General features: G+C 55.5%; 5 protein-coding genes across 5 annotated transcripts; 2 read left to right on the top strand and 3 right to left on the bottom strand.

The window, feature by feature from the left end:
* Positions 1 to 17: 17 nt before the first annotated feature.
* GGTG_07042 (hypothetical protein) lies at positions 18 to 2101 on the bottom strand. Its single transcript, XM_009224866.1, has 3 exons — positions 1555 to 2101; positions 1296 to 1483; positions 18 to 1154 (listed from the first exon to the last, which is right to left on the bottom strand). Exons 1-3 carry the CDS (start codon positions 1883 to 1885, stop codon positions 942 to 944), a joined length of 732 nt encoding a protein of 243 aa, XP_009223130.1. The 5' UTR covers positions 1886 to 2101; the 3' UTR covers positions 18 to 941.
* Positions 2102 to 3221: 1120 nt separating this feature from the next.
* On the bottom strand, positions 3222 to 4905 carry GGTG_07043 (hypothetical protein; the record flags this gene model as incomplete). Its single annotated transcript, XM_009224867.1, has 2 exons — positions 3222 to 4425; positions 4550 to 4905. 2 exons carry the CDS (start codon positions 4903 to 4905, stop codon positions 3222 to 3224), a joined length of 1560 nt encoding a protein of 519 aa, XP_009223131.1.
* A 565-nt stretch (positions 4906 to 5470) lies between these two features.
* Positions 5471 to 6540, top strand: GGTG_07044 (hypothetical protein; the record flags this gene model as incomplete). The annotated part of the gene is made up of 2 exons (XM_009224868.1): positions 5471 to 5898; positions 5963 to 6540. 2 exons carry the CDS (start codon positions 5471 to 5473, stop codon positions 6432 to 6434), a joined length of 900 nt encoding a protein of 299 aa, XP_009223132.1. The 3' UTR covers positions 6435 to 6540.
* A 3078-nt stretch (positions 6541 to 9618) lies between these two features.
* On the top strand, positions 9619 to 10185 carry GGTG_07045 (hypothetical protein; the record flags this gene model as incomplete). The annotated part of the gene is made up of 1 exon (XM_009224869.1): positions 9619 to 10185. One exon carries the CDS (start codon positions 9619 to 9621, stop codon positions 10183 to 10185), a length of 567 nt encoding a protein of 188 aa, XP_009223133.1.
* Positions 10186 to 11674: 1489 nt separating this feature from the next.
* GGTG_07046 (hypothetical protein) lies at positions 11675 to 13392 on the bottom strand. Its single transcript, XM_009224870.1, has 3 exons — positions 13167 to 13392; positions 12834 to 13013; positions 11675 to 12693 (listed from the first exon to the last, which is right to left on the bottom strand). The coding sequence occupies exons 1-3, from the start codon at positions 13293 to 13295 to the stop codon at positions 12286 to 12288; spliced, it is 717 nt and encodes a 238-aa protein (XP_009223134.1). The 5' UTR covers positions 13296 to 13392; the 3' UTR covers positions 11675 to 12285.

Here is a 13392-nt window from a genome sequence, read left to right on the forward strand (position 1 = left end):
AAAAAAAGAAAAAAAAGGTTCATGAATAGAGCGCCCGCAATTTTATGCACGCAGCCAGACCCGCTGGTACCATCAAACCCAAGACCAGCGCAAGCGAGAAGCGGTGCCAACGGCCAGCCATGCTCCTTTTCCCACCAAAGCGGTCAGTCTGCGCGAACAAATGCCAATCACCGCCTGCCTGGCCTAAAATCTGGAAGCTACTCAAGCAGCTCCTGGGATGGGATGGGAAACCCATGGAAAGCGAGAAGAAGCAAGGAAACAAAACCCCGACGCGCACTGCAAGCCACCAACCCAAGTGCAGGGGCGCCTCCCGCAGTCAGTCTAGTGATCGGGTGCGTTCCCACCCGAGTTCGCCGGATCAATCACAACGCTCCCCTCGCTCCACCATCACACCCTATCCTCAGCTCCTTCGTTCCTGAGTGGCGCGTGCCGCTCATCTAATCCCTCTGATGACTCTTTCTCCATGACGGGGGCATCGAGGAAAGTCAAGGCTTGTGCGCCCAAGCGACTACCACGGGCATCCCGAACTCTGTGGTAGAAGCCGGGCCATAAACCCCAGTGCACACGGCTGGCTAGCTGGCTGGGCGGGGCGGAATTTCCACCTTGGGCCTGTTGTGATTTTTTAGGCCGAGTTTGGAGTGGCTTGTTTTTGTTTGGCGTGGCAAGGACTGGCGACATGGCCATCCTCTAGGCAGCCACCCGGGCCACAATAAAGGGTGGCGCCGTGGCGGTGACACTCCCTGCTCTCCCTCACCACGCGCGTCAAACAGCCAAAGACGCCACGAGAGCTTGTCGCAGTGAGAAGAGGCAGCTGCTGGCCATCCTCGAGGACCTCGACCAGGCCGCCGCAAGTCGAGGGCAAAGACTCCCGAGGCCAGTTCTGAATGAGACTCTCACAGCAATTTGCCAAGAGATGGAAGTGTAGCTGCCACCTAGAGGCCTCAGTGGATGACGACGTCGAACTTGTTCTCGCGCTTCTTTGTTCTCTTGGCACGCAGGTACCGCCTCCTCCAGCAAAGGCAGCTGGCCCCAGCTAGGAGTAGAACGACCAGGGTCACGACAATTCCGACCGCCAGGGATATCGTCTTGTTGCTGGGCCTGCCGCTCCCGCCACTATCGCTTGCGGGGCTGGGCAGGGCTGCCCCTGGATTCCCCTGTCAACGGAAGGGGTCAGCTGAGGGTCGGAGGAAATCCCCGACGAAGCTGGACTTGGAGATCGGGATGATCCTGCCAAGGCTTTGGCGTAGAGGCGGGTTTCATCCCGTGAGATGTGGACAAGAGATGGTAAAACTTACAGTGGGCTGAAGGCTCTTGACTTTCATGATTGAAAAGTATGGCGACTTTGGCAATAGCGGCGGTGCACTCCCTGCTGTCGTGTTCGCCCGTGCCTCGGTCCTAATCTCGACTTGATACTGTCCCGTCGCGAGGTATGGCAGCGGCGAGGGCATGCTTTTCCACACCCATGATGTGCCTTGGATTCCCACTAGATGTCGGATGCGCGTCAGCAACTGTCTGCCTTGTGTCTTCACACCTGACCGCTTGTTTCTGGCATACCTGCCAAGTCCCTCCTGAAGACGTTGGCGCGGTTCTCGTCGCCGGTGCGGTTGACGACGACGGCGTGGATGGTCAGGGGCGCGTAGCGGACGTCGATGCCACCCCATTCCAGTGCTAGGTCGGCGTCCTTGGTGAGGCCACTGAAGGTCTGTGTGAACTCGGCGGCATGGCCCGGTGCGGTGAGCTGCAGAAAGAAGACGGTGGCGAGGAGGGGTATCGGTCCGAAATGGCAGCGACCGTGTGAGGCCGAAGAGCCTCTGTATCTGCTCCTTTTCGAATTTTCGGCTCGATTTCTTGCCATCGTGTCCCTGTGGTCCTCGGCCATCTCCATCCCTGATATGCGTATCGTTTACGACTCGAGATGGGCAGCCTGACAAACGAAAAATATGAGCAGTCAGTGCGACCGAGAAGAGAGACGCAAGAACAAATTAAGCTGAAGCAAATATGGGCCTGAGAACGTGTGCATGTTGCCGCGGGACGAAATGGGTTTTTTTTTTCAGGCGGCCAGACGCCCGCATATTGAGTGGCCTGGTTCCGACATCAATGAATCCCGTCCAGGCGGCCCGATAAATCACCTGCCAATATGCATGGCTAAAATCGAGGGCAGCCGGCGCCGCCGCAGTAACGGGATAGACTCAGACGGAGAACGCACTGAAAGACCTGAACTTGACATCCATGGCCGAACGCTATCGGATGAGCCTGACGACTGCAAGACTCCGAGCGCCGAGCCGCACCACATTCTTGATTCTATCAATAAGTCCATGGCCGACATGCCCTTCCCATTGGTATTTGGGGCAGTGATACGATTTGGACATGGACTGCTGCTCGCTTGACAGCTCTTTGCGGTGGCGGGGTAGGACAAGCAAAGAAGGTAGGTGCTTGGCCGATTTAGGATAAATGGGGAAAAGAAGGCGACAAGACTCGGGAGGCGCCCAAAGGATTGAGTGCCAAGTATATTTAGATTGACAGGTTCCGGCCGCCGGCACGGTATTTAGCCAGTAATATGCGTGGGGCCGTTGGAGTCGTCTTCTTTGGCATGAGCCTCGGTCTTGGTGGTGGTTTTGATCACATTATGTTGGTATGGGACATCAACATAAGAGTATATCTCTTGACCTTCTATATGCGAACCTTGGACTGTGCTCTACGGACCGGCCATGTTTGATGGCACAAAAAGAAAGGAATGAACGAAGCAGGGACCATGTTCCGACTTGCGAGACATCCCCTGCTTGCGAGCACGCGCCTGGACATGCATTTATTGCGAAGCGTTCTGGGAGCCCGGCGATGATCTACGGACTGCGACATCACGATTCTGCTCTTGCGTACGAAGCAAGCGAGAATAGAAATAAAGGTTGAGAAAAAAATCACCACTTTCGATCCCATCCTGCGCGCCGGCACTTTTGGCCCCTCGGGCTAGTGAGCATCGAGCTTGTGCGGATTCGTACCCCATATCGGCCTATCTCGAGCTAAGGAGCAACGGCCCCCATCGAGACTTGAAAGGGCGAGCTGATCGGCGAGACTTTGGACTTGGCCTCCCTTCTGATGTTTTGAACTCATCGACAACCTAATGACCATCACGCCATAGTAATAGAATCCTAGAGGAATTGGGCCCAAAGGCCGGAACAAGGCCCCAAAACAGGCGGGAAAAAGATGCTGCCAACTCGTCCCCATCACACGAGCGCCCAGCGCTCGAGTGACGCCCTCCCCTCCTCCACGTCGGCCATGCCCTCCCCGCCCATAATTCCGTGCACGTACGAGTCCCCGACCAAGCTGAATCCCCTAACCTTGCCGCTGTCCGGGAGAAGGACCTCTCGCGAGTCTCTGAGGATGTACGGGACCCGCCCGCCCGCGAGGAGGCATACCCGGTCTCCTACCCTGGCCGTTGATGGTGCGAGCCCGAAATAGCCTTTTTCCGAAATGAAAAAAGTTCGGCCAAACATGCATGCTTGAAGCATGTCCTGATAGGTGCGTACCAATGCACTGGTTCCTGCACTCATGCTTCCACTCCTCCAAAGCCCATTTCTTTTGCACACTTCTCCAAACCACCACGTATCGTAGCTGTATGCCCTCCAGCTGTTCGCCGCGATGAAGCGCCCTGAAGTGATCCATAAGTTCATGCATACTGTCCTGCGAAATGCGTCGATCCGGGTGCCGTTTCCCGCAAAGGGCGACATTGGGTCCTTGTCGACGCCTGAGAGAAGCCTCCATCTATGCAGTGCGTCAAACAGCTGTGGGTGTAACTCGGACTGAGACTCTCCGATTCCGGCGATAATGTCGAAGCAATGGCTAGATACTCCAAGACACCCGGACGGATCCCGATCGCTGATCGTAGCGCCACAGAATGTGCCGCTCGCTTTCCAGTTTTTTCCCATGAAGTCGCGAGCGACCGCCTCCCTGAACGCTACTTTTTCAAGTGCACGGGGCTCGTATCGTAATGTCCAGTTTGGTAACCAAGACGGTATGGAGGAGAGGTGGACGCTGGGCGCGTTTCGGTTCGGCCATCTTATCTCGGGGGTGGCGATTTGGTAGAAGTGGCAAAAAGACAGTACATCGAGGTGCTTGCTTGACAGTATACACTGCCGAGCTGCCGCTTCATACGTGGCTTCGATACTCAAAGTATAGTCCACCCAGTCGGTTTCGATGCCTCGGCAAAGCCCCAGGAAGGCATAAATTTTATCGCGCGGATCCGTTGAGTCTCTCCCGCGGAATAAGGCCGTGATATGTGAGAGAGGTATGAAAAGATTGCTTCCTTCTTTTTGCCTTTGCAGCACGCTGCTAAGGTGATTTAGATAGAGGGACGCCCAGAAGCCGGCAAAAAGAATGTCGGATAGTAGAACGCCATTGCAGATCGTGTTGACATTGCAGCATCGGCGGCTGTGGTGAGTCGTGTAGCTTGTTTTGACCTTTGCGATCGTCTCCCTTGTGATCCCTTCTTTTCCCAAAACATATACGAGAGCGGGAGTTATCTTGATCGTTGGTTTCGGTCCAAGCAACGAACTGGGTGGCCTGAGAGAATATCCTGCTCATTAAACAGATCTGGCGGCTTCGTTCGCTTATATCTGCTTGGTTGATACAAATAGCATCCACCCAAAGCATTCTGGGTTGGTCGTTGTGGCGAAGGCTCCGGAGAGCGCAGTATAGGTTCCGTGTAACCTCAAGCGGGACACCATCAACCATAATCTTGCCTGGAAGGTCGCAGGTTTGTCCCCAAACATACGAGAGCACTTCGTACGGCGGCAGCTGACTGTTTAGGCTGACCACAAGGAGCTGGGTCTCGAGTCTGCTCGTTTGCTGTCCAGTGAGCAGCTTGAGGAGGCGAATTCGGTGGGAGAAGTTACCCAAAGTCTTGTACATTGTGACGCGGTGGAGCTCGAGTAGGTTGCGACAATATTTTCTTCCAGAAAAGATGTGGTGCCGCTTTCAAACCATCTGGGTCGTTGTGGGAGTTCAGGGAATGAACGTCCAAGGGCCCCTCCCTACATTTGAGCCGGCTCACACATGTCCGCTAGCAGCTAGCAGCCTTTTCATTTGACCCCTCTGTGTGTATCCAACGTGGGGGCTTGGCTGGGTGAGTGTGTTTCGAGCACGAAGCCTAACTAAACCCGATAAGGAAGGCCGCGCGTGTTGGGCGGAAACTGGGCAGTGCTGCATGTCGCCCGGCTCCGCAGGCTGTTTCCCAGCCTTACCAAGACAGCCTTACCAAGACAGCCTTACCAAGACAGCCTTACCTTGACTCGTCCTGAGTTTCGCCTTCTCCTTTTGTGTGCAACCTTTGGTAACCAGCAATCCTGAATGCGAGGTTAGGCATGTGATTAAGTATTAAACCCATACCGCGTCTCAAGCGATCATTTATGCCGCACCTAGGCGGCAATTCGGGGCATCCTACCCGACGCAACGAGTTCGGTACATCTCGCGCGCAATGGCGACCCTCCATCTCGCCGCCCACTTCGGGATTATAAGGGTTGATGAAATCCTTCTCGTGAAGCTGGAGCACGATCAGGACGAGCTCTTACGGCTTGTTAACCTGGAAGTGGACCTATACGGCACACCACTATCGGAAGCTTCTCGAACCGGAAATGTGGACATGATAGACCTGCTGGTGTCACATGGGGCAGACATTAATGGGCGTGCACCCTCTAAAAACACCTTGCTAGTTCTCCACGAGGCTGTCCAAGACGATCAGCTAGCTGTCGCCGCCTCTCCTATCGGTCACGGAGCCGGCGTCGATGCAGAAGCGGTTGTAGATAGCTCCGCGCCAAGGCCAATCCTGATCGCAACCTACTATAAAGCGAGCGACTCGATGCTCGAGCTAGCACGGGGCCAACGTCAACTTCTCGACACCATTGGGTATAACACCGCTTTATTCAGCCATCGCCCTTAAAAGTTAGTCAAAGGCGGACTTGCTAATCAGTGGCGGAGCCGACGTCAACCGACGCGGAGAGGGAGGCAATATCCCCTTGATGATGGCTGTGGTTGGCAACAACATCGACCTCTCTCTCTCTCTCTCTCTCTCTCTCTCTCTCTCTCTCCTAAAGGCGGGGGCGGACATCAAGGAGCGAAACGACAAGGGGGAGACGGCACTCTTTCTCTCCACCAGGAGTGGGGGATTGGCCATGACCTCTGCCCTCATATCCGCTGGCGCCGACATGGACGCTCCTGGTATCCTGGGGCTGAAGTTGCAGACCACGATGGAGTCGCTGCCTTGTTGGCTATGGCGGGCGCGGGTGTTGAGGCTCTCGGTCAACTGCGCCGCGTTCGGCTGCCTAATGGCACCCTTCGTGAAGCGTTTCTTCGGCCGCCTGGCGAGGAAAGGCACGCTGCGAGGCTCGATCTCGCAGAATTCGATGTTGAAGGGCTCTTGGAAGGGAAGTGGTCGGTACTAGAGGTGGTTCGGTGTCATGAGCATGTACACTCACCCCAGCAGTAATCAGTCTAGCCAAGCATGTCGCGTACCACTTGGCCGTGTTCTGTCACATATATGCATCCGGGACTGCTGGGCTCCAACACACAAAGCCTTTGGGGGCTCACTTGAAAGTGCCGTACATTATCCTCTCCGCCGTTTTGTTCCACGAGATAGATGATACCGAAGTTTGGCTTGGGTTTCCAGGAACTCTTGAAACTCCATATATGCCAGCAGTAGAACTGACCGTGACTTGCTTTGCCATTCTCCGAGTACCGCCGTCATCTCTTAACCAAGATCATCACGGCAAGTAGATAGTCTCGGCACCACACCCCCCTCTCGGCTCGGCCCCTCAGCTCATGAGGCCTCCGCGTCCCCCACTCCGTCCGCGCAGCCTCGGGCGCGTCTCCTCCTGTCCTCGTCCGAAGCCTTCCAGCCCAGACCCTGGACAGAGTTTCTCGGGAGCCAAGACAGCCGGGGAGGAAGGTTTCCCGCGTGGAAGCTTCCTTGCCTCTTCTTTCCTTTGGCAAAGCGCGCGATCCTGCGCGGGCGCCGTGCGTGCAGGAGACGAAACGTCGGTATATGCAGACGCCATCCAACGGGGGGTGTGTGTGTATGTGTGTGTGTGTGTGTGTGTGTGTGTGTGTGTGTGTGTGTGTGTGTGCGTGGGAGAAGCCAAACCGTCGCCCACCGGCGGTTATCAGGATGGAGAATGTCCACATGGGCGCTGCAAGGCCAAGGCATGCGGGAAAAAGTTGAGGTGAAAGGGCCCGTACGCACGTCAAGTGCAACGCTCGAGTCAGGTTTCCCCCCGTTCCTTCCTTTGGCCCCATTGGCTCGCGAGAACGGGCAAGGTGCGCGGGAAGAGATGCGTTTATGGGACGAACCTTGGGAGATCTGCAGCTGGAGAGGGGCTGTATGCAGAGCACGGATGGAAAACGTCCCATCCCGACGGCCTGGGTTCGCACGACGGCCCCTGGCCCAATGTCAGCCATGCGCTGCCCTTGGAGGCGAAACTTTATTGGGCCAATTAACATTCTTGAGCACTTTGGCCAGCGACTAGGTAGCTGCCGTTGGTGGCCCCCTGCGTAGCAGCTGTCCAAGGACCAGGTTTCTTGCCGCTTGACATGGCAGCTGACGGGGAGTTGGATGCGAGACTGGGCAGGGAGCACCCTTGTTGTTGGACGCTTGCCCATCACCGTCCCGATCCCGACCCGGAAGCTTACCAGGACAATGGGAAGACCTGGGGGAACGGCCATGGTGTTCGAGTGACAACCCAAGTAGTGGATAACCTTGACCGCCCTCCAGGGCTGTCAAATCCGGGGAGTACCTGTTGATGCTGGTCCCGTAGTTTGTCAACCATCCGTCTGATCACGTCTTAGTGCCACCGGCCGAAAGGTGCAGGCACGATAAAAACCCCAATCCACACATTTCCTCTCCCTTGCAAAACTCGCTCGCACACCCGCCAAGTATCTCGCCGGCATGAGCCGCATTCGGACCCGAAATGGTCTTTTCCCATTCACGAGCAAAGACACACTGCTTGGTGCCTGGCGGTCAATTGGGTGTACCTGCGTGTGGCTTGCATTGCCGATAGATCAAAGTCGACCCGAAATTACCATTATGGACAAGACATCTCGAGGGCCGTATGTAGCATCGGCCTTTGCGAGGCGTAGAGCTCTGCAACAGGGCCGGCTGGTGCCCTTGGGCCTTTCGATGCCAGCTGCGCTACCAAGCTTATAACCTGAGTGGCTCAGGCAGGGTCGGCGCCTTTACAAAGAGGGGGGAAAGCGCACTGTGAAGGCGGAGAGGTTTCTATTGGAAGGATGCCTCTGCAGCATGACTGACACCCTGAGAGCGACGTTGTAGGACCGCCCGCCATCTGCCGCGAAACCTCGGGCGTGGCGTTTCGTGCCGGACATCTTCCGGCAATGGTGCTAGCCATGTCCGCATGCGCGCCTCCACGTCAGCGGCTTCGACGAGCGGGTCGACGGGCACCTTGATCAAACCGAACCGAGATATGACGACGGCCTCGTCTCGCGCTTTGGACGTCCTCCTTCCCCCGGAGATTCAGAATCCTGGTACCAGGTCGCACGCAAAGCCACGTAGCTGCAGACCATTCATCGTTTTCACATGTCGGCCCCTACAGGAGGTTACAGTAGCACAGACATTGGTTTTCGAGCCACCAAATAATTCCGCATGAGATGCAACCAAGCAGCCCTCACTCTTGCATGGCATAACCGCAAAAAGTGGCTATTCTCGAAGATAGGACCCTGTTTTTTTTGGTGGGTTTAGAAGGGATTCTAAAGGCTAAGCATGTGTCAGGCCATTTTCCGGTTATCCCCATAAAAAACAGTGGTCCTATCTTCGAGAATAGTGGGCAATTCCGCCACCGCTTGCTGCTGCGTCTTCTCTATAACCTAATCCCTTCAATGCACCTTGACCGTTTATTTATAACCCACATCCCGCATACCCTTCGGCAGGGGGAGGTCAGTGGGCTGATGGATACGCGGACAGTGCCACCAGTTCATGCACCCAGCTAAACGAAAACCCCGTTTGCGCTTCGGTAACATTTAGGAGTTGCCATGTTCGGGTATGTGGGAGAGCCGTCCTGTCGATGAGGAGCTCCAAGCAGGCACGGCACGGGCGCAGTGTCAAAGCAACGACAGCTTCTAGGTAAGTATGGGTTCCATAGCAATTCTGCTTGGACCACTGGATTGGGGGAGGGGAGGGGGCAAACCTACTGCCCAGGGTACCTGATTCGTGATCGAGACGTTGTAAGGATTTGATAAGACGCAGTTGGCGGGCCGGGGCGGCTCGGGCTTCCCGTCACACTGCCTGCCGTCAAATGCTTAGTCCCCCCGTCCCCCACAGCGATCTGGAGATTAGGCACTCCCGCGATGCCGCCCGCCAGGGCTATATAATATCGACGCCCCTTCCCGTTCGACATCACTTTCTTTCCTTCTTTTTTCCTCACCACGCTGAGTTAATCTCATCTCCTACTGTACTTTTTCTTGTACCACCTTTTCCTTTTGTGTCTCCTACTGTCAGTCGCATCTTTTGTCGCTTTCCAGTGATCTTTTTCTCTCTTTCTCAACTTCTTGTTTCTTTCTCTCTACCCGGTATCCCACCTACTCTCAAACCCCGTGCCAACCCACCAATCCCCCAAGATGCGTTACTCTCAGCTCGCCACCGTCGCCGGCCTGGTAACCATGGCCGCCGCCGCCCCGGTCAACGCTGATTCCGCTGCCCTTGAGGCCCGCTCGCCCGCCCCCGGCCAAGCCCCAGGCATCTACGTCAAACAGGCCCAGCTCATCCAAAAGACCATGAAGAAGAACAAGCAGAACGTCAAGGTGTACGAGGCCACCGTCAAGAACACCGGCAAGCCCCCCGTAACCTCCTCTTCCAAGCCCAAATCCAAGCCTGAACCCAAGCCTGCCCCTGAGCAGAAGGGCAAGCGCGACGTTGAGGAGGAGGCCGATGAGGAGGGCGTCGCCCTTGAGGCCCGCTCGCCCGCTTTCGGCCAAGCCCCAAGCATCTACGTCAAACAGGCCAAGTTAGTCCAAAAGCAAATAAAAAAGACCAAGCAGAACATTAAGGTATACGAGGCCACCGTCAAGAACACCGGCAAGCCCCCCGAGGTCTTCTCTTTTAAGCCCAAATCCAAGCCTGAATCTAAGCCTGCCCCTAAGGAGAAGGGCAAGCGCGACGTTGAGGATGAGGAGGCCGAGGAGTAGATACAGGGTAAGCCATATGTTCCTAAACCCCCCCTTCCTAATTTCCAACCGCCCGCCTCTCGATGGTGGCTAGGCTTTGGCGAGGGAAGAAACGAAAACAAAACGCGGGGACTAACTGTGTGTTGCAGGGTTGGATTCCATGCCGGGAGAAGAAAAGGTAGCAAGCTTATTGAGATTGCAGGAATAGATAGATTGTACTATACTGGTTTGCTGCAAGCGATTCATTTAACACCGCGAGGTTCGTTACGAGACAAATAAGACTAACTGTAGGGTATATGCGGCGGCGGCGGGCATTATTTGCCTGCTGCTCCTGCCGCAAAACCTCTGCAGTTTGGAATCTTTGTTGGTAGCTAGTTTAAATACTATAGCCGGATCTCGCCCACAACTTTTCCCTCCTGTGACACCTGCACTATTGTTACCGGAAAGGAATAGAAGTGAGACAGCCAAACTTGCTTGTGGAGGTTAAACCTAGATCCAAACCATCCCTGGGGAGTATCTGCACTATCTATGTACAGCAGGTAGAGACTGCAGCTACCAAGCGGATGCGGGAAGGCGTGCGTCATGGACCCATCCATATCCACCCACCACCCAGCCTTGTCAGCCCCTTGCATGTCGTACCGGGAAGCAACCGCAGGGCAAACGAGATCCAGATCGTGGGCGCGTGGGTGCGCCCGCCCAGGACTGAACGCATGCCGCTATGCAGGGTACGAGTTGACGAGCCTTGCAGAAGAAATCGAGAAGGAAGGGAAAAAAACGGGAAACAGATACCGCGCATGCAAGGCATACAGCGGCGCAGAACACCCACCCACCCGCCGGTCCCATAATGCTTCAACCCGTCATCTATGGTGCTCGTCCGCCTCTGGGAGACGTGTGTATACAGCAATGTACCTGCCTACGTATGTCTGTGGCTGACTCGACGAGGGAGCGGCCGCCCCGGTACGTTTGGCCCGGCTTGCAGATCAGATGCGAGCCAAAACCTTGTTTTAATGAATCCGCAAATTCACGGGCCCTCTATACTTTGTGGAAAAGAACAGGAAAGAAGGAGCCAGAGATCCGATCTCCTCCCTTCGTCCAAAGCTGCCGCACAGGGCGCCTTTTTCTTTCCACTCGGGGCTGGACTTCTTGTCCCACGATCGAGGTGGTACTGGTAGATGGCGTGTGTTTCCATCCCTTATTCTCCCCGCCGTCATCGTATACCCGCTGCTAGCTATGGGCGGCTTCACGTGGCAGCAGCGGTACCGGTGGGGGAGAGTGAGATATCAAAGGCCAAGCCGGGTGAGACTTGCGCTTGGCTACCCACTTGTTTGGAAAGTTGGAGGCTGTTTCCGTTGAGGACATGGAATTTGATGGCGGCGACGTCATGGCCAACGCTTGACATGCAAGGTTCTCCCGGCCGTTGGGATGTGCAGATGCCACCGGGGCGGGTAGCGGCCGATCCATGTCACTCGTCACTGGTGGAGTGCCATATTACTCGATCCTGAAATCTTTTCGTCCGTCTCCAACGATGTTGGCAGATCCGCCTCCATAACGGCAGCCTTGGCTATTCATGACAGCAGACAGGGACATTGAGAATATGAATGTTGGTGCCACCCGTTTGCCGGCTAAGAAAACCGCTTAACTACCCAGAGAATGTAGTCGTAAATGGGAAATCAAATGGGACCTCCCTCCCCCATCCATTGCCCCTACCCGGAAAGAAAAAAGAACTCCGTCGGAAGATAGCAAGCCCAGATAAGAATTGACAGAAACCTCCATTTGAACTTTACGTTTTTGCGCCGAGCCGAGCTAGATAAAACAAGAGAAAAGTGGCGGGCGCGGAAAGGTGGGAAACCAAAGACCAGGATGTCGCGGGATTAGAAATCCCCCCGCGTCGTTGCGCCATCAAGCATTAAGCAAGCGCCGAAAAAAAAAAAAAAAATACAATAGAAAAGCACGCAGACCGCCCAGCCGACAAAATCCCAAAAGGGTGGTGAATTCGTGGTGCATCCAATGCCTTCAAATATGGAATGTATTGGTGGGGTGTGGGGGGTTTTTGTGGGATTTGGTGGGTGATGGTGGGCGTGCGCCAAGGAAAAGAAGAAAAAAAAGGCCCCTCTCCCCTCCTCAGATATGCGCATAGGTGGTCATGTCGGTGTATCCAAACACGTCGAGCTCGAGGCCCGGGTCGGGTAGCCCGAGGGCGGCGGGGTCGGCGAAGGCTGCTATTGAGGCGGCGTACGTTGACGTTGCTGCGTGTTGTTGTTGTTGCTGCTGGTGCTGTTGGCAGTGGGGGTGGTGCTGGCGCTGTTCTCCTCTCCCTTCTGTTGCTGCTGCTGCTGCTGCTGCTGCCGCCGCCGACATCTGCTGGGCGGTCTTGAGCTTGACGTACTCGGCGTGCAGGCCCTGGTAGGCCTGGCTGAGGACGTCGTTGCGCTGCTTGGAGTCGCTCAGCATCTGCTCGAGGTCCTTTATGCGCTGGTCCTTGCGCTCGCGGTAGGCCCGCTGCGACGCCCTGTTTTGTGCTCGCCGGCGCTGGTTGTTCTTTTTGTCAGCTCGGGGTTCCCCCCAAAAGCGCGAAAGCGCGAGCAAATGGAAAGGAAGACGGAAAAAAAGAAAAGATACAAAAAATAAAAAAAATAAGAGCAAGACACAGAAACAAGGTAGATCCTTACCGAAAGCACAGACGGCGGGGCGTTCTTGTACCGATTCTCCCGTTTCCTCTTTGCGGGGGCCTTTGGCGCCGTCGGCGAGCCGTCGTGGCTCGTCGGCGAATCCGCCTCTCCCTCGCCCGCCTCTGGTGGGCTTGGGTACACCTCTCCCAATCCGAAATCTTGCAGGTAGGACATGTCGTACTGTCGGGATTTGGTTAGTTTTTTTTTTTTTTCCTCTTTTCTTATCTCTTTTGCAGCTTCTTTTCTTCCGCTTTACCCCACTCTCCTAGTTTTTCCAATCACGAATAGGCCATTCGAAAAAGTACAGCAAAAGAAACAATAAAAAAAACACACCTGCGAGTTGATGGGGCTTTGCGAATCCGACGTGTGCGCGTCCAGATACTGCTCTGACTCCTGCCCATACAGATAGTGGTAGGAGCTGACTGGTGATGGTAGGTCGAGCAGGGGGCTGATTTGCTCCATGGCGCCGTCTCCCTTCTTATCTGCCCGTGTTGTTGCTGCTGTTATTTCCGTCGCTGCTAGCTCGGCCGAGCTCCGCTGGGGGGGGGGGGGGGGGGGG

This window comes from Gaeumannomyces tritici (assembly GCF_000145635.1).
Source record: "Gaeumannomyces tritici R3-111a-1 unplaced genomic scaffold supercont2.3, whole genome shotgun sequence".
Lineage (NCBI taxonomy): Eukaryota > Fungi > Ascomycota > Sordariomycetes > Magnaporthales > Magnaporthaceae > Gaeumannomyces > Gaeumannomyces tritici.

Bases quoted from the DNA above. Each gene is read 5' to 3' on its own strand.
- GGTG_07042 (XM_009224866.1), bottom strand. From the start codon at position 1,885: ATGGAGATGGCCGAGGACCACAGGGACACGATGGCAAGAAATCGAGCC. The intron at 1,484-1,554 runs GTATGCCAGAAA...TCCGACATCTAG, and splicing joins CTTCAGGAGGGACTTGGCAG to TGGGAATCCAAGGCACATCA. The intron at 1,155-1,295 runs GTAAGTTTTACC...TTCCGTTGACAG, and splicing joins TCAAGAGCCTTCAGCCCACT to GGGAATCCAGGGGCAGCCCT.
- GGTG_07046 (XM_009224870.1), bottom strand. From the start codon at position 13,295: ATGGAGCAAATCAGCCCCCTGCTCGACCTACCATCACCAGTCAGCTCC. The intron at 13,014-13,166 runs GTGTGTTTTTTT...AAATCCCGACAG, and splicing joins AAAGCCCCATCAACTCGCAG to TACGACATGTCCTACCTGCA. The intron at 12,694-12,833 runs GTAAGGATCTAC...AAGAACAACCAG, and splicing joins CCCCGCCGTCTGTGCTTTCG to CGCCGGCGAGCACAAAACAG.